The 22,942-nt window shown below is 38.2% G+C and overlaps 1 protein-coding gene across 4 annotated transcripts in view; it reads left to right on the forward strand.

Moving 5' to 3' along the window:
* The window catches only part of LOC124622496 (muscle LIM protein Mlp84B-like), a 56,518-nt gene extending 35,828 nt beyond the window's left edge, over window positions 1-20,690 (forward strand). For 2 of the 4 annotated variants that reach the window (XM_047148210.1, XM_047148211.1), the window contains exons 6-12: window positions 60-147; window positions 1,295-1,418; window positions 2,960-3,135; window positions 6,213-6,345; window positions 12,123-12,307; window positions 14,344-14,449; window positions 18,403-20,690. In XM_047148210.1, coding sequence (XP_047004166.1) covers window positions 60-147; window positions 1,295-1,418; window positions 2,960-3,135; window positions 6,213-6,345; window positions 12,123-12,307; window positions 14,344-14,449; window positions 18,403-18,573 — 983 coding nt within the window. In that variant the 3' untranslated portion in view covers window positions 18,574-20,690. The remainder of the gene's footprint in view (window positions 1-59; window positions 148-1,294; window positions 1,419-2,959; window positions 3,136-6,212; window positions 6,346-12,122; window positions 12,308-14,343; window positions 14,450-18,402) is intronic. The other 2 variants (XM_047148213.1, XM_047148212.1) reach the window with 1 other exon arrangement.
* Window positions 20,691-22,942: the final 2,252 nt, after the last annotated feature.

A 22,942-nucleotide genomic window follows, 5' to 3' on the forward strand; every position in this document is an offset into this window, starting at 1 on the left:
GAAGGCAGTTTTATTGTCAGTTATATTACAGTGCAGTTTTTCTCTTTTTTGTCACACAGTTTGCTATGGGAAACGCTTTGGTCCACGAGGGGTCGGGCATGGAGGAGGGTTTACAATTGGTCTTACATCAGACATAACAGATGAGAGGTAGCTCATGTGATAAAATCCCCTAAAGGAACTTGTAGAAGCTGCATGGATGCAACATCACGATCTTTTCTGTAGATACAGCATTACTGAGACCCTGTGGTGCGTGCTATCAGAAGCACAAGATCACAGAAATTTTTGCTGTCAACACCTCTGATTGATTTTTCATTTTCAGTTTTGTTTTTGTGTATCATAGACCTCATGTTTTTATGAAGTTGGGCATTTTGTATGGTGCACAATTTTTCTTAGCATGCAGCCATTCCTTTTGCATTTTGCACTTCTCTTGTTAGTTCCTCCCCTTTCAGTGTGTGGTGGTTTTTTGTATATATGGTGTACATTCATGTTTTCCCTATGGTAGCCATAAATTTTAATGATTTTTTAGGACTTTTCACCTAAAATATATAATTTTTTTTTAAATTTCGCAACATACATCAACTTTCTTTTGTGATGTAGTCATTATGAAACGTTTACTTATGTTTATAAATCATATTCTGTAATTTTAAAACTAACATTTTTGTAATTATATGTACATAACAAACATTGTCCTCTTGAAAACTATTTTTGCAGTGTTAATCTCAGCTATTTCCAATTTATTATATTATATTTGCAAAGAATATATAAAGCAATGTTAAATTTCATTAGAAGTAGATAACATGATTTGCTTATTAAAATATTATGTAGCAAATGCAACTCTGGCAGTGCAGAAATTCTGAAATTTTAAACTACTAGAATCATATGTTCTAGGTGTAAAGATTAAGACTGAAATACCACACATTATTTCACAGATTAGAAAGCAGTCTATCACTTTTGATCACAGTTTCCAAGTTAGATTATCAATGAATGTATTAGTGTAATTCATACATGAGTTTCCTCAAGTGGCTTTCTAACATGAAGTTCTTCATATATAGTACCCCAAAACTGCATCCAATGCAATGCAACATACAGGCACATACTCAGAAAATTCAAACATATATGATTAGTCAGATTGATACTTTTTATACATTTCATATTTTGATACTTTATACATTTCGTATTATGCATGATGATGATGCAGCAGAATAGAGTCTGTACCACCCAGTATAAGTATTATGTTTGTTGAACATTATTCAGTGACTATGTCAATTAAAAACTTGTTTGCTTACATTTCCAGTGAAATAACTGCACCTAAGACCACTGTGATTGATACTGCTGTGATCAAGGCACCTCCAGGAAAAGGTTGCCCTCGTTGTGGTGGTGTTGTTTACGCAGCTGAACAAGTGCTTGCGAAGGGCCGTGTAAGTATTGTACCATGGCATTATGACTATACTCACCTTAGAAAAAGCGGTTCAAATGGGAAGGAAAGAATGGGTGTAATAGTCAGAGGGAAAAAGAGTAGGAAACACAGTATAATTTGTACTGAGACTGTATGTTTGCACAATAGATTTATTCAAACCATTATAGGCAAAATTTGGCTGTATAGCCATTTTCAGGTGGATACATCCATGAATACATGTCATGTTGCACTCAAACAACAACCAGGGCATTTACTTGTGCAATATATCTCTATTTAAGCACACGACTAAATCAGTAGCAGTGCAAGAACAATATGGTGTGCAAGTCAAATAATAAAATAATGATTATCACACAAAATTTTGTGCATGTCAAGTCATAAAATAAAATAATGACTGGTCAGCATCGTTATGCTCACATACAATCTCAATGGAAACATTGTTGTCTTTCAAAGAAATTTCAACTTACTATGGAACCAAATCTGAAAAGCACTAATAGTAAAGTCACACAGTGCAGTTACAGTACAAAAAAAAGCTGAAGGTCACTCTCAAAATTTAGAGAATAACTGCTATATTGTATATCATCCCTTTCCAAGGACATGAGTCTATAGTTAACTTTTTTTCCAATAATTCATCTGATTTGTTTCTTTCTTAAAATATCAGGCGGGCTACAAGGGTTTTGCGACAATCCAGTTCCAGAATCTATGAAATTCAAACATGAACATTTTTGCACAATATCTTTGATGTGTTTGAGAATAGAAGTTTTCTAAATTTTTGCTGATAGCATTAGGCAGATCTTAGCTCTTTTCTTTTTTTTTTTGGGGGGGGGGGGGGGAGGAGGGGGGAGGAATCAGTTACTTGACTGAGACTATACTGGAGATATTTCCTGATAATGATTATTGTCCACCAGTTGTGTAATGACTGCTACTGATAAAAGTACACTTTTAGACTGAATAAGACTAATTTTCACAGTATGTACAGCAAATCCAGTTCCTTCTTGAGCCTGATTAATAGCATTTTGTGAGATTATACACCATCTAACCCCAGAACAAAAATGGAATCCTGGTATCGAATGTAAGAAAAGTTTGATTCTAGGTAGACAAAATACATATTTAATTTCATAGCATGGAAAGCAATCATTTGTTTGGAGCTTCCTCATCAAGATTCCTTTAACAAAAACTCATTGTTCAAGGATTCCCACAATTTTTTCAAGGATAGTATTGCAACTGCTGTGTATTAATATAAATCATAACTAATATGATGTGTTGTGGACTGCTTGGGAGAAGTCATATTCAAATCCCTGTACAGCTGTTCTCATTTAGATCTTTTCCGATTTTATTAAATAACTTCAGGAAAGTGCTGGAATTGTTCATTCATTAGAACACAAGTGTAACTGAGATAATGCTTGAGCTTGAACTGTCTTGATTTAAAAAAAATTAAACACTAAAAATGAAAGAATATATCAAATGATTGCTAATTATTCATTGCTAAATGTCAGTTATACTGTCTTGTAACTAATAAACTAATGTTTCATTTTCTTTATTCAGGAATGGCACCGGAAGTGTTTTAAATGTCGTGACTGCACTAAAACCTTGGACTCCATCCTGGCCTGTGATGGGCCAGACCGTGATGTCTACTGTAAGACCTGTTATGGAAAAAAGTTTGGTCCCCATGGTTATGGATTTGCTTGTGGCTCTGGATTTTTGCAGACTGATGGTTTAACGTAAGCATTAATGATTTATTATATGAGGCACATTGAGAAAGTAAGTTTCCTGATGTTGTTCCCTTTAAAGCAGACGTATTTAGCCAGGAAAATTGGGCGTGTGCAACAGATCTGTGACGTGACAATCAGATGCCCGTCGGGCATGTCCCACCTGGTGCCAGTAGCAGTGCAACAGTGCCCTGAAATGGTGTCTGTTATTCCTTCTCTCACTGCCTTTGAGATTCAGTCAGTGATAAGGTTCCTTAGTGCATAAAACATAGTGCCCATTGAAATTCATCGTCAGGTCTATGGGTAGAACATCATGAGCAAACAGATGGTGTGTCTCTGTTGTAGGGTTTTTTTTCTGAGGGTCATCAAACTGTTCATAGTGAAAAGTACAGTAAACAACATTCCTGAGCTGGTGTGGCAGTGCAACCTGGAGCTCACTTCATGATAACAGAGCTCAGCAGCCATTCTCCGCATATATCATGATCCTTGTTGCTTGAAATTGTGTGCCAGAGGGGTGCCAAAAAGCACAAAATGAAACACTTTGGAGCAGCACTGACATTTCTGCAGCAGTATCATGATGACATGATGAGTTCCTCAACAGGATCGTCACAGGCAATGATATGTGGATTTCTCACTTGATCCCAGAAACCGAGCAGCAGTCAATGCATTGGCATCATAGTGGATCTCTGGTCAAAATGAAATTCAAACATACTGTTTTAGTGCAGGAAATGATGTGCACAGGGTTCTGGGACAGGGAGCTCATTCTGGACTCATAGACTTCCTACCCAGAGGTGAAACAGTGAATGCTGTCTATTACTGTGAAAACTGTGAAATGCCATTCAGAACAAGAGGCATGCTTGCTGCAGGTGTTGTGTTGCTACATGACAATGCTCATCCCCATACAGATCAGTGTACAGCAGTTGTTTTCCAGAAGTTCAACTGGGAGCTGTTTGATCATCCAGTGTACAGTCCTGATCTTGCTCCCAGTTATTTCCATCTTGTCTTACACCTCAATAAATTTCTATCCTCTGGCCAGCATTTTGACAATTATAAAGAGCTGAAGACGACTGTCACATGCTGGTTCCATTTACAGGTGGTAGACTTCTATGACACAGGAATAAAAAATTGGAAATTTGTGGTAAGGTCATATGGGACCAAACTGCTGAGGTCATCGGACCATAAGCCTACACACTACTTAATCGAACTTAAACTAACTTACACCATGGACATGGACCACACACACACACAAACTCATGCCCAGTGGAGGACTCGAACCTCCGACGGGGGGGAGCCGCACGGGCTGTGACAAGGCACCTCAGACCTCGCGGCTACCCTGCGCAGCTTTGACACAGAAATACAAAAGTTGATCCCACACTATGACATGTGTCTCAATTCTTTTGGTGGCTATGTCAAAAAATAGCACAAACATTGCTGTACCTGTTTCCAATAAAGTTTCTCATGTAATTATGTTGTCTTTGTTTAAAAAAATATGGAAACTTACTTTCTGGACATGCCTTGCACTTTATGTTGTAGTATATCTGTGCAGGGGATATAATGCAATAAACAAAACTGCTACTTGTAAGGTAACAGCAAGCTTAGGCGTGTACATGCGTGCGTGTGCACGTGCGTGTGTGTGCACGTACGTGCGTGGTCGCACCCACACACGCACATGTGCGCACGCACGCGCGCACACACACACACACACACACACACACACACACACACACACACACACACACACACACAAGAAAGTGATGGAAATGATAATTTTTCAAACTAGGGGTTCCTTCTTCAGCATGTTGTTGTTCTTTTATATCCTCTCTACTTTGGCCATTGTCAATTATTTTTCTGTCCACATAGGAAAACTCATAAACTACTTTTAGTGTCTCATTTTGTAACCCGATTCCCACAGCATTGTCAGATTTAATTTGACTGTATTCCATTACCCTTGTTTTAATTTTGTTGATGTTGATCTAATTACATCATTTCAAGACAGTATCTACTATGTTCAATTTTTTTACAAGTCATTTGCCGTCTGAACGGAAGTACAATCTCATCGGTAAACATCAAAGTTTTCATTTCTTCTTCACGAACTTTAATTCCCTTTCCAGTTATCTGCTTGGTTTCCTTTACTATTTTCTCAGTGTAGAGACTGAATAATGCTGGGGATAAAGTACAATCCTGTCTGACTCCCTTCTCAACAAGTGCTTCCCTTTCATGTCCTTCAACTCCTATAACTGCCATCTGGTTTTTGTATAAGCTGTGGATGATCTTTCACTTCTTGTATTTCATTCCTGCTACATTCAGAATTTTGAATAGAACATTCTAGTCAAGATTGTCAAAATCTTTCTCTAGATTTACACGTGCTTTAAATATTGTTTTATCTTTCTTCAACATATCTTCTAAGGTAAGTCACAGAAACAATACTGCCTATATTTCTCTGGAACTAAGGTTGGCTTCTACTCGTAATTCCATTCTTCTGTAAATAATTCATGTCAGTATTTTGCAACCATGACTTATTAAACTGATCATTTGTTAGTATTCACACCTGTTAGCACTTCCTTCTTTGGGATTGGTATTATTACTTCTTGAAGTCTGAGGGTATTTCGCCTATGTCATATATCTTCACACCAGGTGGAATAGTTTTTTTGTGGCTGGCTCTCCTAAGGATCACAATAATTCTAAAGGAATGTCATCTACTCCAGAGGCTTACTCCCACTTAGGTCTTTAAGTGCTCTGTTAAATTCTTCTTGCAGCATCTTATCCCCCATCTCATCTCCATTTACTTTTCCAGCATTCAAGAAGGGAAAATTGAATGAATGAGACTATAAATGGATTAAAATAAAAGTCAAGGAAATTGTAATAGGATAGGACAAGTTAGAAAGCAACAATGAAATCGTGTTTCTCAGTTTTATTTGTGAACAGTTAGTGTCTTACAGGCAGCTTTTCATAGGAATAAAATACTAATTTGATGGATTTGTTGCAGGATATTACTGTTATACTTGTTTTTCACACATGTGCATTCTGTAAGACTGTTGTCTGTGGGTCATGTTTTATTTTTGTTAACTACAAGTATTTTTCCACAACAGGGAAGAGGAGATTTCTGCATCAAGGCCATTCTACAACCCAGACACAACTTCAATAAAGGCTCCAGCTGGCCAAGGCTGTCCAAGGTGTGGAGGTGCAGTATTTGCCGCTGAACAACAACTGGCAAAGGGAACGGTATGCAGCATGTTTTGAATTGAGATGTTTGTTGTCACTCAGTAACCATAATACAAATTTTAATCTGATGCTCTATTCCAATGATATAACACCATAGTAGTTTCAGAAGTTCCTGAACCCAACATTACCTGGAAAATATGTCAGATAAATTTTAATAAAAAATATTTTATTTCTATTTGATGTATGCATGACAAAACACATTTCAAATGAAAACATTTTGTCAGAAAATATTAATTATATGCATATAATTGAAAGAGTAAAGGCAACTACTTGAGTCACTGAGTGTTTATTGTTGTTCTTGTTGTTGTGGTCTTCAGTCGAAAGACTACTCTATCCTGTGCGAGTCTCTTCATCTCCAAATAGCTATTGCAACCTACATCCTTTTGAATCTGCTTACTGTAAACGTTAGCGACCCTTTGATGTCTCAGAATGTGTCCTATCAACTGACCCCTTGTTTTGGTCAAGTCGTGCCACAAACTTCTTGTCTCCTCAATTCTATTCAGTACCTCCTCATTAGTTATGTGATCTACCCATCTAACCTTTGGCATTCTTCTGCAGCCTTAGCAAATTTCTCTTCTTCAGAAATGCTTTTCATGCTATTTCCAGCCTATGTCTCATATCCTCCCTACTTCAACTATCATCTGTTATTTTGCTGCCCAAATAGCAAAATTCATCTGCTACTTTAAGTGCCTCATTTCCTAGTCTAATTCCCTTAGCATCATCCGATTTAATTTGACTATGTTCTATTAACCATGTTTTGCTTTTGTTGATGTTCATCTTATATCCTCCTTCCAAGACAATGTCTATTCCGTTCAACTGCTCTTCCAAGTCCTTTGCTATGTCTGACAGCATTACAATGTCCTCAGCAAACCTCAGAGTTTTTATTTCTTTTCCCTGAACTTTATTCGTACTCCAAACTTTTCTTTGGTTTCCTTTACCTCTTGTTCAACGTTCAGATTGAACAGCATCAAGGATAAGCTACAACCCTGTCTCACTCCCTTCTCAACCACTGCTTCCCTTTTCTGCCCCTTGACTCTTATTACTGCTGTCTGTTTTCTGTACAGGTCGTAAATAGCCCTTCAGTCTGTGTATTTTACCCCTACTACCTTCAGAGTATCAAATAAATTATTCCAGTCAACATTGTCAAAAGCTTTCCCTAAGTCTACAAATGCTGTAAATGTAGGTTTGCCTTTCCTTAACCTATCTTCTAAGATATGTCATAGGAACAGTGTTGTCCTGCATGTTCCTACATTTCTCCAGAATCCAAACTGGTCTACTACAAGGCTTGTATCAGTTTTTCCATTCTTCTGTAAAGAATTTGTGTTAGTATTTTGCCACCATGACTTATTAAACTGATAGTTTGTTATTTTTCACACCTGACAGTAATTTTTTTCTTTGAAATTTGAATTATTACATTCTTCTTGAAGTTGGAGGGTATTTTGCCTGCCTCATACATCTTGTACACCAGATGTAATAGTTTTGTCAAGGCTGGCTCTCCCAAGGCTGCCAGTAGTTCAGACAGAATATCGTCTACTCCTAGGGCCTTGTTTCATCTTAGATCTTTCAGAGCTATATGAAATTCTTCTCTCATTATCATATCTCCCATCTCATTTTCATCTATGTCCACTTCCCTTTCTATAATACTGCCTTCAAGTTTGTTTCAACCTCTGTATACCCCTTCCACCTTCCAGCTTTCCCTTCCTTGCTCAGGACTGGTCTCCTATCTGAGCTCTCGAAATTCATAGAGCTATTCTCTATTCCCCAAAGGCCACCTTAGTTTTCTTATTGTGATGTCTATCTTTCACCTAGTGAAACATGTTTTTAAATCCTTACATTTGTCCTCTAACCATCCCTCCTGAGCCATTTTACACTTCCTGTCAATATGATATTTTAAATGTTTGTATTCTGTTTTGCCTGCTTCATTTGCTGCATTTTTATATTTTCTCCTTTCATCAGTTAAATTTAATATCTCTTGTGTTACCCAAGGATTTCTACTAGACCTTGTATTTTTACCTATTTGATCCTCCACTGCCTTCCCTATTTCATCTCTTACAGCTACCCATGTGACTTTTACTGTATTCCTTTCCCATGTTCTAGTCAACCATTGTCTAATGCTCTCTCTGAAACTCTCAGCAACCCCTGGTTCTTTCTACATCTATACTCCGCAAGCCACCTAACGGTGTGTGGCGGAGGGTACCTTGAGTACTTCTATCTTTCAGCATATCCAGGTCCCATCTCATTAATTTCCGACCTTTTTCCAATTTCTTCAGTTTTAATCTACAGTTAATAAGCAATAAGTTCTGGTCAGTTACACAACCTTCTTTTGTGAATCTTAAACCAAGTATTAGCAATAACAACAATATGCGAATTGTGGGTCCACCTCAATGCAAAACAATTTTGTTATTTATTTAGACCCCAAACTAGTTTCAGCAACAAATATCACCATCATCAGTGGGTTCTTTAATTCTAAAACATGCAGAAATAACATAATTATACAACATTGTAAAACATTATTACATGTGTAGTGTCTGTTTTTTTCTGCAGATACTTTCATAATACATTATTTACTGTACATCACAGCATGGTTTTAAAATTGTTGTCACTGTCTGAGACATATTTTCTGTAATTTTCTGTTGCCCCTTTTCTCGGCATACGTCATGTCGTCTGCAACTTTGAGAGTGACTTTTAGTAAACAAATACAAGAAAGTGAACTTATGTATGTCAGTGTTATACACTTTGGATTGCAGTAGTGTTGTGGATACAGTTTTGGTGTGTACTAGGTTGTTACACAGTTTTTATGTGCTCACGTTCATTTGACAGTATGCCACTACTTTTATACACAAAAAAAACATAACTTTTGCATTTCGTTCATAATCCAAAACATTACACGATCTTGCTGTTCGCATGTGTCGCAAGAAATGTATCGCATGTTGTAAGAAGGCTATGAAAATTGTAACGAGAGTTCTAATGACTTCTGCCCCTTATATATGCCTCTCTGTGTGATGGGGGAGTTTTCTGTTCTGTTTCAAGCGTCAGTTCTCTCAGAATAGTAAATAGTATGTTATTGTAAAGTGTTGTGTTTGTGATTATTACATTTTTCCCTCCGACTATAGCCTTTTGTATGTAATAATTTTCTTGTATTGTTAGGTGTTGGTATAAACTGTTATTGCATTTCAGAATTTGTAGATCACTTTCTATATTAGTGGGGTTATTGTTTTTGTTCATTAGGAGTTCTGTGGAAGTGGAATATGTGCTGTCACTCTTTAGAGCTCTCTTGTGCTCTGTGTACCACTTTCAGGAATTTGTGCTTCTATGTCCTATGTATTTGGCTTGACAGGAGATACATGTAAGTTGGTATATTCCAGCATTGCTGAATTTGTCTGGGGTTCTTTTGTCTGGTCTTAGCCTTTTTTTTAACTGTGTTGTTTGTTCTGAATGTTACTGGGATCCCTTGCCTCTTCAAGATGTTTTGACTTTCTAATTCTATGAGATGTTTTATTATTGTATATCAGTGTTTCCTTGTTCAGAGTTATCAAACAGAGACACGAACATATGTACACTTCCATTTTCAGTGTCATTGTGCTGAAATCTGACTACAGTGAGGGTGGTATCAGAGAGAATGAATAAGAGCAACAAGGTAGTGGGGATGGGAAGGAAGCAGAGTGGAAGGCAGGGGTCAAGGAAGGGTGCCAGAGAGCTAGGAGAGGGACAGAAATTTTGGGAACTGGGCAGGAGTGTGGCACTGAAGAAGTGTCTCCTTCAGAGTTCCAAGAAACAAGGATTCATTTGTGGAGTGTCAGTTCTGTTCCCATTGTCAGGTTCAACAACAGGAAGGAGGATACTAACAAATTGTGTTAATTGTGCAATGTTTACCCCTATCAGTTATTCAAAGAGTATTAGACAGCATGCTAGTAAAATTGCTTAAAAGCAAATAATCTCTATTATCAGATGTAAAATAGTACTGTCATTAATATTAAAATGAAATGCTGATGAAAGCACGTAATTGAAAAATGGACACTGATAGTTATGGATAAGGAGTAAATTAGCAAAACTGAGTAAATGTATGAGAGAAAAAAATAAATAAAGTAACAACAAAGAAGAGGTTAAGCTATCATCAAACTGGAGGTTGATTTGAACATCAAAGTGTGTATTAAGGGCAGATGGAAGTGATGAGCAAAATTGATACTTGCAGTCTCAACCATAGAACATGTTGCCATTTTTTAGACATACACAAGATTCTGAATCAGTGAAACTCATATTAAATGCTAGAAAAATCTCAGGATAAACTGCAGTTTGAACCCAAATCCTAAGATTTCCTTTACTGGCATGCCATGTCAATCACCTCAGTTTTACTGTGTCCAACCAGGAAGACTTATTAATGTTCTTTTGAAAAGAAAATTGCTAATTTAGTTGGAATGTTATTCCCTTAATTGAGTACCAAGAGACATACAGTCAATATTTGCTGAAGAACTCTAGCACTTTCAAAAGTGGCAACTCAACCCCTTTCTCATGACCAAGACACCAGAAAATAATTACTTCTTGAATGCTGCTAGAGGAAGTTTCTTTTTTGGGAACTCAGTTTTGGGTGGTTGTTGTTAACAATTTCAGAGAGAAAAAGTCTTATTACAATATAGAAGGTGATACTGAGCCCCATCTATTTAGAAATATATACCACAAATTTCTTTAAAAATAAAAGAGAAGAGTGAAGACAAAAGCCATGTTCCGGCTTCTTGTCTGCCACCTTTTTATCTTTGGAGACTTCTGTTTGTGAAAAGGCTAATTTTGAACAATCTGTATGATACATTAAGTTGGTTTAAAGGCCAGAAATTTATTTTCCAATTTCATAATCTATCTGTATAACTTACAGTAAAATTTTGAATTTTATTTGTCTGGGCCCTGGTGTTTTACAGAGATTTTGTTTGTTGAGTGCGAGTGAAGGGTAAACCATTGAAGAATTTATTAATTTAAGATTTGATAGAAAATGGTAGTCTGCCTATAGCACCTGCTAAAATGACTGCAGAATCAATCTCTCTGCCACTCAAATTTCTCAGATTTTGGCAGCAGTACATAAACGATCTCTCTCTCTTTTCACTTCAATGACATGAATGCCTGGATGGGAATAATAAATTAAAATCAGGAAAAGCAACCAGATGTTGATGCCTAGAAGCTTTTAAGTTACTACTCTTCAAATTCATATTTTCTTACGAACAGCCACAGTGATACCCAAAGAACTGACCTGTAGGTGTTTGAGTGACTCTGTGGTCATTTTCGTAAAGTGTGTGCATAAAGAGTAATAGCTCAAAGCTAATTAAGTCTTTGTACTGCTATGCTTTTCCTCATTTTTATTTATCATTGTTATGCTTCATAAAAACACTACTTTGTGCAGGAAGAGCATAATTACAATGAAACAATTCATCTCTAAAAGCTGACACACCACAAAGATCCTTATGCATGCACCTTGGAAGTGACTGATCAGAGATGGAACGTATCCTCCAACTAGTATATTCTGTTCAGTTAGCATGCATTCTCTTCTTTGAGTTACACAGTTATCTATATTTTCTAAAACTATGCTAATTTCATAATATATACCAATGGATTAAATGATATCCATTTTTTGTACACAACAGAAAGAATGACATATTCTTTCCTTAAGAAACATGTGTAGGCTGGAGAAATGCTAAAATTCTATCAATAACAGATGTACAGACTTGAGAAAAATGATTTTATTTTCGGGTGTTTAAATAGTCCTATAGAGATAAATTTATTTCTCCTAACAGATGTGGCACAAGAAATGTTTCAACTGTAATGCTTGCCATCGACCTCTGGACTCTGTACTGGCATGTGATGGACCAGATCGAGAAATCTATTGCAGAGCTTGTTATGGAAAGAAATTTGGTCCTAAGGGCTTTGGCTACGGTCATGCACCGACACTGGTGTCCGATGGAGAAATTACAACACCATAGTAAGTCACCGCTCATGTCATGCATCATCTAGTCTATATTTGTAGAATTTTAGAACTGTGCAGATGAATGAGATGTTGGTACTTACACTTCAAAAGAGAATCATAAGAAATGTGTTTAGTCCAAAAATGAACATCATGTAGCCCATTGTTTAAAAAATTAAATCCTCTGTCTTAACCATTGTGTCACTTCATTTAATACTCATATACGAGACACAAAAGGAAGATAAAAATATGTTGTCTTGGACCCATCAGTGTTCATTGTGTATTTTATTGCCTCATTATCTCAGATGTAACAATTGCAGGAATAAAATTGCCACAGTAAACACAATTGGTGTAACTGTCTAAAGTAGCAACTATAAAGTAATCACAAATTTGTTTCAACAGCACAGTGATATGAAATAACTTGAGCTAGTGAATGATATTTAAAGTCTTCTCTCACATTTTCTCTGTTGGAAATATGAATAATAAATGCATTCAATATCATTTTCAACAATGAAGCTTGTATCAGACCTTGGTAACAAATTAAAGGCACAATTTCAACAGGTTAAGTGTCATTGATCACCAACTTAGTTGACAGATTGCAAAATAAGTATCTTGACAAAGTCCTACAGTATAAAGAAGTAGAACAAACAATGATTCTAAGTCATGAAAGACAATGTGTTTGCGATAGAACTGCTTTATATATTTTTTTCAGACTCAGGTACACTTGTCCAAATGATGCTCTTGTGACAAAAAATAGAGAATTTTAGAGTTCTCCCTTTTCTTCTTTTTTAGATAATAATTTGTTGTTTTACTTATGAGAATGGTGGCCCGCCCGGTTGGCCGTGCGGTCTAACACACGGCTTTCCAGTCGGGAAGGAGCGCCGATCCCCGGCACGAATCTGCCCAGCGGATTCGTGGCGAGGTCCAGTGAGCCGGCCAGTCTGTGGATGGTTTTTAGGTGGTTTTCCATGTGCCTCAGCGAATGTGGGCTGGTTTCCCTTATTCCGCCTAAGCTACACTATGTCAGCGATTGGTGTGCAAACAAGTTCTCCACGTACGCGTACACCACCATTACTCTACCACAGAAACATATGGGTTACACTCATCTGGTGTGAGACATTCCCTGGGGGTCTACCGGGGGCCAAACTGCACAATAACCCTGGGTTCGGTGTGGGGTGGTGGAGGGGTGAAGTGGATTGCGATAGTCATCGTGGGGTTGCAGACCACTGCAGCTGTGGCAGGGACGGAGCCTCTCCGTCGTTTCTTGGTCCCCAGTTAACATAACATGAGAATGGTGTATATTTCTTTCAAATTTGTTTGCTTTTAAAGACGTTCTTTTCTTGGGTTCAAATTAAAAAGTATGTCCATTACAAAATGAAATAATTTTGGCTATGTTCAGCCATTTGTTTGACAATTGGTGTTTACAGATAATAAATGACAAATATAATTTCAAACAGTAGCAGTGTTATTGTTCTACAGGAAAAACATATCTGTAGACAACAAGCTGATTAATAATACTGACATCTTTAAGTTTTATCTGCATTCATAATCTCAGAAATACATGGATATAATTGTGGGTAGCTAACTGAATGCAAGGCAACAACCAAATATTTATACATAGCTTGCATTTTTCCAAACCACAAAACACCTTCATTCCCAACATTTATAGCCAAATAAAAATAAAAGATGTAGGCTGTTTAAAAGGTAACAAATTTACAATACTAACAAAAAAACTGACAGTTTCATTAACTTTGGGAAACATGAAATTCTTGAAAGAAGGATAATGGAACATTGCCAGGATTAAGAGGGAAATATTTTCAAGGCATCTTCTCAAATACCACAGACAACAGAAGATTGACAATGACATTCCAGCTGTTGCTCATTTGATCTCAGTGGTAATTTTCTTGTTATTCTCTCTTTTTGCATCTTTCTTGACCTTTGGTTCTGGGCAACTTTTCTACCTTACAGTCCAGAAATTTTGAATGATTTAGCTAACCAGGATTTTTGTAAAATAATGTTTTGCTATGAATTTCATTATGTGTAATTATTTTTAGCTTTGATGCCAAACCAACATCTGGACCTAAAGCAGCTGAAGGGAAAGGCTGTCCGAGATGTGGCTATGCTGTGTTTGCTGCTGAACAGATGATTAGTAAAAACAGAGTAAGTATAATATCAAATATTCTATTTACTTTGACCAAAATTTCATAGCATATGATATACACTGCCTGACGAAAAAAGTGAATCACAAAGAAGGGGAGGAGGAAATGACATGACACTTCATGGGTGTAGGGGGTATATGATGTTACTTCAGTGATTACAAAATCAAGTCAAATTTACAAGGAACTTGTCAGTGTGAGCTCACTTACCTGTATGACACTGCAGTTCCTCCAGCCTGGATGCATGCACCAATCTGATTTGGGTGGATGTTGTAAAGACTTTGTATCTTCACCTCAGGCAAGCTGGTCCACAACTGCTGTAAGTGGTCCACAATATCCTGTACACTGGCACTGAAACTGAGTTGAGAACCAATGGGAACAGAACTGGAGTACCTGAACATCTTGCAAACAGTTCATGAAGACATGCTATGTGTGGACACACATTGTCCTGTTAAAAAATTGCACCACAGTATTGTGGGGTAGCGCAGGAGGACACAGCAGGACCATGATGTACCATTGTACTATCACAGTTCCCTCAATCCTTACTAGCTATGACCTTAAGTCATACCCAGTGGCTACCTTGATGCCGAGAGTAAGACTGCTATGCCTCTCCAAAACATTAGAAAAATTTGACCTTCTCCCCAGGTCACTGCATGCTTACTAACGTGGTCATCTGAGGTAATATAGAACGACTATTCTTTGCTGAACCATTCACCAGCAGTCCGTGCTTCCTGGTATGCCATCACTCCAAATCCAGCCATTTGTGCTGTGTTGTTAATGGCAGGCTGCACATGGGGCAGTAATTCTGTAGCCCGACTGCTGCTGGTCTCTGACAAATGGTGTGGGATCACACAGAATATTACAGGGAGTCCATTACTTGTTCTCAAACTGCAGGCACATATATGAAGAATATCCTCCCTTGCGATGATTACATGTGGTCGACCAGAACCTTGATGATGAGTATGTCAGCCCTCAAGTTCCCGTGCAGTTCCAACATTCAGTCACACTCACATCCAAATCCTCTACATATCTGGATATTGCACAATTTGGCCAGCCATCTAAATGGAGACCTACAATTACACCACTTTTAAACTCTCTCAATTAGTATTAATACTGTCTCACACAAGTACACAGGATGTTCAGGTCCTTCACAATTGGCATTCGACATCTGAAGCTGTTCGCGCCCCTTATATACCCTGTCAGGCCTGCTAAGAACAGTAAACATGAACAATATTAATGCACGCTGGTGACCATTCTACCTGTCGGAGAAAATTGCAACTCTAATCATTTACATACCTGCAGATGGTGCATACATGTACAAACTTGCATCATCTCTTCTGACTGCTTCATTTCTTTTGTCAGGCAATGTAAATGATTACTTCGCCTCAGTCCAGTTCCACACAAGCCTACAATTTATTTAGAATTTAGTGGCCATAGTTGAACTATTGATAGTTCTTCACTAGAAGGTTAGATTTGAATCTGGGCTGGTTGTGCATTACTACTTCTGAGTGTTTCCCTCAAATCTCACCTTTTCCTGCCATATTTCTTGTAGTTCCTTTTTCCTAATGAAGAAACTTAAAAAAAGCTAGAGACTCAATCACGATCTTTAATTTGTGTGTCTAGTGGCCCTGAGCCAGTCATTCGTGTGTCTGCAGTTTATAAGTAGATACCCCTCCTTAATTTGTAAGCTGAATGCAAGATGTTGTTGTTGCTGTTGTTGTTGTGGTCTTCAGCCTGAAGATTGGTTTGATGCAGCTGTCCATGCTACTCTTCATCTCCAAATAACTGCTGCAACCAACATCTTTCTGAATCTCCTTACTGTATTCATCTGTTGATCTGCCTCTATGATTTTTACCCCCCACACTTCCCTCCAATACTACATTGGTGATCCCTTGATGTCTCAGAATATGTCCTATCAACTGATGCCTTCTTTTAATCAAGTTGTGCACAAATTTCTTGTCTCCCAAATTCTATTCAGTACACCCTCATTAGTTGCATGATCAACCTATCAAATCTTGAGTATTCTTCTGTAGCTGTAGCACCACATTTCAAAAGCTTCTATTCTCTTTTTGTCTAAACTGTTTATTGTCCGTGTTTCACTTCCATACATGGCTACACTCCAGACTTACACCTTCAGAAAAGACTTCTTAACACTTAAATCTGTGTTCAGTATTACCAAATTTCTCTTCATGAATGCTTTTCATGCCATTGCCAGTCCACATATCATATTCTCTCAACTTCAGCCATCATCAGTTATTTTGCTACCCAAATAGCAAAACTCATCTACTACTTTAAGTGTATCTTTCCTTAACTGATTCCCTTAGCATCACCTGATTTAAATTAACTACATTCCATTATCATAGTTTTGCATTTTTTGATGTTCGTTGTATATCTGCCGCACAAGACACTGTCTATCCTGTTCAAATACTCTGCTAAGTTCTTAGCTATCTGACAGAATAACAATGTCATCAGCAAATGTCAAAGTTTAAATTTCTTCTCACTGAACTTTTAATTCCTAATCCAAATTTTTATAGCTAAGCAAAAAATTGTTATTTATGAGCAAAGGTAAAAAATCAAATCACCAAATAGTAGAGGCATGAATCATCGAGAGTCCCCGCCCCTCTCCACCCCTCTCTCTCTCTCTCTCTCTCTCTCCCTCTCTCTCTCTCTCTCTCTCTCTCTCTCTCTCTCTCTCTCTCTCTCTCTCTCTCTCGCTATCTATCTATCTATCTTTTTCTTTGTCACACACACACACACACACACACACACACACACACACATATGCACATGCACATGCACACTTTGTACAGCTCCTGCAGCTTGCTTGTGATGTGACTATGTGCTGGGTGGAGTGGAGAGGGCAGGACAGAGGTGCCGAGAGGGACGGCTGGGGAAGGGTAGCTGACAGCTTGGAGGCTGTCAGTAGGTCCACAGGATAGAAATGCAACATGGGCACTGACACAAGTGAGTCTGTGCAGCACACAATGACGATAAGATTGGGAGGGCATAACAGAAGAGAGGAAGGAGAGGGTGCAGATGGAAAGAAGTTAGGAACTTTGGGGGGGGGGGGGGGGGGGATCAGGGGCCAGCAGAGACAGATGGAAAGGACTGCAGTAAAGAAGGGTGTGTCACATGGATAACTCCTATCTACATAATAAAGAAGGGGGTGAGTCTGTGGGGGGGAATCAGGTGGAATGGGTTGTGAAGCAGGCATTTAAATTGCACCTGGTGCACCCAGTAGCGTTTTATGCCCCTGGGTTGTGAACTTCACTCTTGGCCACAATTTAAGCCATTCACTTGGTGGCTAGCCAGCCGATTGGTGGTCACATTCACATAAAATGCTGTGCTGAAATTGGAGCAGAGCTAGTATATGACATGGCTGCTATCACAGGTGGCCCACATTTGATGGAATAGTAGAACCCTTTAGAGGAACTTGAGTAAGGTGTGCCGGGTGGGTGTACTGGACAGGCCGTGCAGCTGCATCTTCCACAGGGTTGAGACCCATGTACAAGGGGTTGGAAGCAAGGGTGGCATGAGGACATACTGAGGTATCTCATAGACTGGACACACGGTAGAGGGGTGGGACAGATTGTGGGTACCTGTTCCTCATTTTTGTGCATGATGATAAATAGTCAAAACACTGGCAAGGATATGGTTTAGCTGTTTGAGTCCTGGATGATTGTGGGTGGTGAACAGCATGCTTCTTTGTAGTTGGTTCTTAGGGCTGGAGAAAGGTTTAGGGGTCTGTGAGGGTGTGGTGTGGGGCTTGTCCAAAAGCTAGCAAATTTTCAATCTCATTTAAGTGCCTGTCAGTGATTTCACACTTCTACTATGCAGTGAGTTGTTACCTATGCTCCTAAATTATTTACACTCTACAATTACTTTCCATTACTGAAAAATTGTGATTATTACTGTTAATGTTTACTGGTAAAGCTTAATAAGGAATGTTTTTTACAGATTTGGCATCGGCGTTGCTTCAGCTGCGGCGAGTGTCGTCGTTCTCTTGATTCGACCAACCTCAATGATGGCCCTGATGGAGATATCTATTGCCGTGGGTGCTATGGAAGGAAGTTTGGACCTAAAGGGGTGGGATTTGGAATGGGTGCTGGTACTCTGACCATGGCTTGAGGCTTCCAGAGTTCCTATGTATGCACCAGTATACCATCCCGGCGTAATATTTCATACTCTATCATTTGAAGACTACAGGGAATAACAGGGAACTGTTTGTGCAGTTACTACGCTTGTGATTTACTGTTCCAGTTTTATTATTCACACTGAATTTGAAAGTGTGATTGCTTAATTTTCATTTTGAAAAACATTACAGTCTTCCTTTGTATTAAATACCTAATGGAATACTGACACGTTTCACACACTTTCAGTTACTTAAACAGAACCTACTCTGCTTTACCACGGTGGTCAGAAGACTTGAATCTGTACGAAAAATGCCGGGATGTTGCTGTTTCTTTTTTCCTTTTTTGTGTTTGTGAATGATTTCTAGGTGAAAGTTAAAAACTGTGGATGAATGTGAAAGCTTAATTGACTGTTTTTGTAAACTGGTGACTGTATGCTTAAAGTATTCCAGGATTTTTGAATAGAAGTTTTTGTATATTTTTCTTATTTTTACAGTAGTTTTGGGGCAGGTTGTATTGTATGATGGTTCGTGCATTCCGAAAATTCAGTTTCCCTGACCACCATGTTCTAAGCGCTAAAACTCACTCTCTCTCTCTCTCTCTCTCTCTCTCTCTCTCTCTCTCTCTCTCTCTCTCTCTCTCTCTCTCTCTCTCTCTCTCACACACACACACACACACACACACACACACACACACACACACAAACACACACACACAGATATACTGGGTATAATTATGCACTTATGCACTTATGCATCTACGCATACATAATCACATTGCAATTCATATTCAGTAGGATTAGAATGTGAATCCTAGTTCTTAACAACAGATTCCAGATAGACATCAAATGAAAAAATATGCAGAACAATTCCAAACAGTCAGTTTTATATGAATTCCTGCCACTAAAGCTGTTCACGCAGTACTGTGTTATTGCATCAGCCAATCAGGAAATTATATGGACTGGGGTACTTAACATTTCCAGCCATACTGTGTAACTTAAATACATCATGACAGCATTAGAGCACATACCATAAGACAATAATAATTTACAAATCCAGACTTCATCAGTGACACTTTTCACCATAAGCACATGCACTGTAACTTAGCATAAATATATTAATGCATTGTTGTGGATTTTTTAAGAATACTAACAAAAATATACTTTTCATTTAAGAATAGGAGCCATATCTAATATTGTTGAAATATATGCACATTTTCTGTCTGTTAACTGACTATCAAAGAGTTTTGCAGCTGTTAGGTACACTTTTACAGGTCATTGTAGTAGTGGCAAATTTTGCAAAACAAAATGACTGAGACTGCCCCAACTCAACACAATTGTAATTGCTACCCAGTCCAAGCCAGGAGCTTAAAAATCAGTTTTTTTTGTTTTTACTCAAGGTAAGCAAAATAGTGGGGTACCTATAGTTACAGCTGTATCTGCAGAAAGCCTGAATGACCCTTACCAAAAAAAAAAAAAAAAAAAAAAAATCAATCCAGCTCAACTTTCACCTACAAATGTACTTGCATCCAACACATTGTCAAGACCATAGACATTTTACAAGCTCTTTATGATGGAAGCCAGAGGTCTGAGGATTATGTGTATGGCATATACAACAGCAGCCACACTTGTCAAGAAATGTCACTGCCATTGAGAGTGCAAATTTATGCTTTAAAAAATATAACTGAAAATAATGTTTTGGGCATATAGTTATATGTAGAAACTGTGGAAGCTGTTATGGGAACAAACTATTTTATAAACATACTTTCTATTTTTCTACTTCCATGAGTCCTCGAGATATTAAAAATGTGTACAACGAACGACCAAACTCTATCAAAGAGTTTGAGGATGACGCATGTTGTTTCACAGACCGGTGGTTCTACAAACAACATTTTGATAAAATTCTTCCCACAGTATTTTTAACCATCTTTTCACTGATGCTTTTTGCTTCACACACTCAACAAATATTGGAGATTTGCTACATTGCTTCTTGCATTTGTTATTGTACTGTTTATTGTAAGCCTTGTTATTTAGACTGTAAATAATTGTAAAGTGACATGTATATGTATATATATTTACACAAGTGAATAAAACAGATTTTCTGGAGTATGAAAAAATCTTCATATTGTTCAACAGAGATCATACTAATATTGGAAGAATGTATGTGCAGTTTGATGAAGCATAAAAAGTATTGCTACACAGCTTTGTCTGTTTTATAGCCACTAAATGTAATCTAAAATTGTGCTTAGACAGGGCCGTCATTCACATAAAAGGGATTTATTAAGACAAAGTCAAGAGAGGAAAGCTTTTAACTCATTTATACCATCACTTCAGACAAACTGTGAAACCAGTGGGTAGTTTCCTTGGAGAATAGTGTGCTGTATTAGATGTAGTGATTGCTGTACACTACTTGATCACAAGTATCTGGTCACTCCTACACAATGCAGAAATGACCAATAGATGTCCTGACAGGTAGACCCACCAGTGCAAAAGCAGCTGGGGGGTATTTTGTTGCCAATAGAGAAGCAGTAACAGCAAAATGGGTCAGTCAGGAGAGTACGGTGCCATCGAATGTGGACTAATAATTTGATGTCATCTGACTAATAAATCCATCAAGAATATTTTAACTTCTCTAAAACTGCCCAGGCTGACTGATGGTGATGTGATTGTGAAGTGGTGACATGAAGGAACAACTATAGTTAAACCAAGACCAGACAGTCCTCATGTAGTGAGGACTGCAGACGACAGTTGTAAAAAATCACATGAAATCAGTGAGTTGCATAGGGCCACTAGCTGTCCAGCTAGTATGATGACTGTGTGCAGGGAATTAAAAAGAATGGGATACAGTGGTTGAGCAGCTCCTCATAGGTCATACATTTTTATCATTAGTACTAAGTGATGCTTGAGGTGGTGTTAAGAGCGATGCCTCTGGACAGTGGATGGCTGGAAATGTGAGATTTGGAGTGATGAATCACACTATACCGCAAGGCAATCCAATAAAAGTGTAGTGGCAAAAGTGAGTACAGAGGAGGTAGTGTTACAGTTGTTGTTGTTGTTGTTGTTGTTGTGGTGGTGGTCTTCAGTCCTGAGACTGGTTTGATGCAGCTCTCCATGCTACTCTATCCTGTGCAAGCTTCTTCATCTCCCAGTACCTACTGCAACCTACATCCTTCTGAATCAGCTTGGTGTATTCATCTCTTGGTCTCCCTCTATGATTTTTACCCTCCACGCTGCCCTCCAATGCTAAATTTGTGATCCCTTGATGGCTCAGAACATGTCCTACCAACCGGTCCCTTCTTCTAGTCAAGTTGTGCCACAAACTTCTCTTTTCCCCAATCCTATTTAATACCTCCTCATTAGTTGTATGATCTACCCATCTAATCTTCAGCATTCTTCTGTAGCACCATCTTTCAAAAGCTTCTATTCTCTTCTTGTCTAAACTATTTATCGTCCATGTTTCACTTCCATACATGGCTGCACTCCATACAAATACTTTCAGAAACGACTTCCTGACACTTAAATCTATACTCGATGTTAACAAATTTCTCTTCTTCAGAAACGCTTTCCTTCCCATTGCCAGTCTACATCTTATATCCTCTCCGACCATCATCAGTTATTTTGCTCCCCAAATAGCAAAACTCCTTTACTACTTTAAGTGTCTCATTTCATAATCTAATACCCTCAGCATCACCCGACTTAATTCGACTACATTCCATTATCCTCGTTTTGCTTTTGTTGATTTTCATCTTATATCCTCCTTTCAAGACACTATCCATTCCATTCAACTGCTCTTCCAAGTCCTTTGCTGTCTCTGACAGAATTACAATGTCATCGGTGAACCTCAAAGTTTTTATTTCTTCTCCATGGATTTTAATGCCTACTCCGAAATTTTCTTTTGTTTACTTCACTGCTTGCTGAATATACAGATTGAATAACATCGGGGAGAGGCTACAACCCTGTCTCACTCCCTTCCCAACCACTGCTTCCCTTTCATGCCCCTCAACTCTTATAACTGCCATTTGGTTTCTATACAAATTGTAAATAGCCTTTCGCTCCCTATATTTTACCCCTGCCACCTTCAGAATTTGAAAGAGAATATTCCAGTCAACATTGTCAAAAGCTTTCTCTAAGTCTACAAATGCTAGAAACTTAGGTTTGCCTTTCCTTAATCTAGCTTCTAAGATAAGTCGTAGGGTCAGTATTGCCTCACGTGTTCCAATATTTCTACGGAATCCAAACTGATCTTCCCCTAGGTCAGCTTCTACTAGTTTTTCCACTCATCTGTAAAGAATTCGCGTCAGTATTTTGCAGCCGTGACTTATTAAACTGATAGTTCGGTAATTTTCACATCTGTCAACACCTGCTTCCT

The sequence above is a fragment of the Schistocerca americana genome, chromosome 7, assembly GCF_021461395.2.
Source record: "Schistocerca americana isolate TAMUIC-IGC-003095 chromosome 7, iqSchAmer2.1, whole genome shotgun sequence".
Lineage (NCBI taxonomy): Eukaryota > Metazoa > Arthropoda > Insecta > Orthoptera > Acrididae > Schistocerca > Schistocerca americana.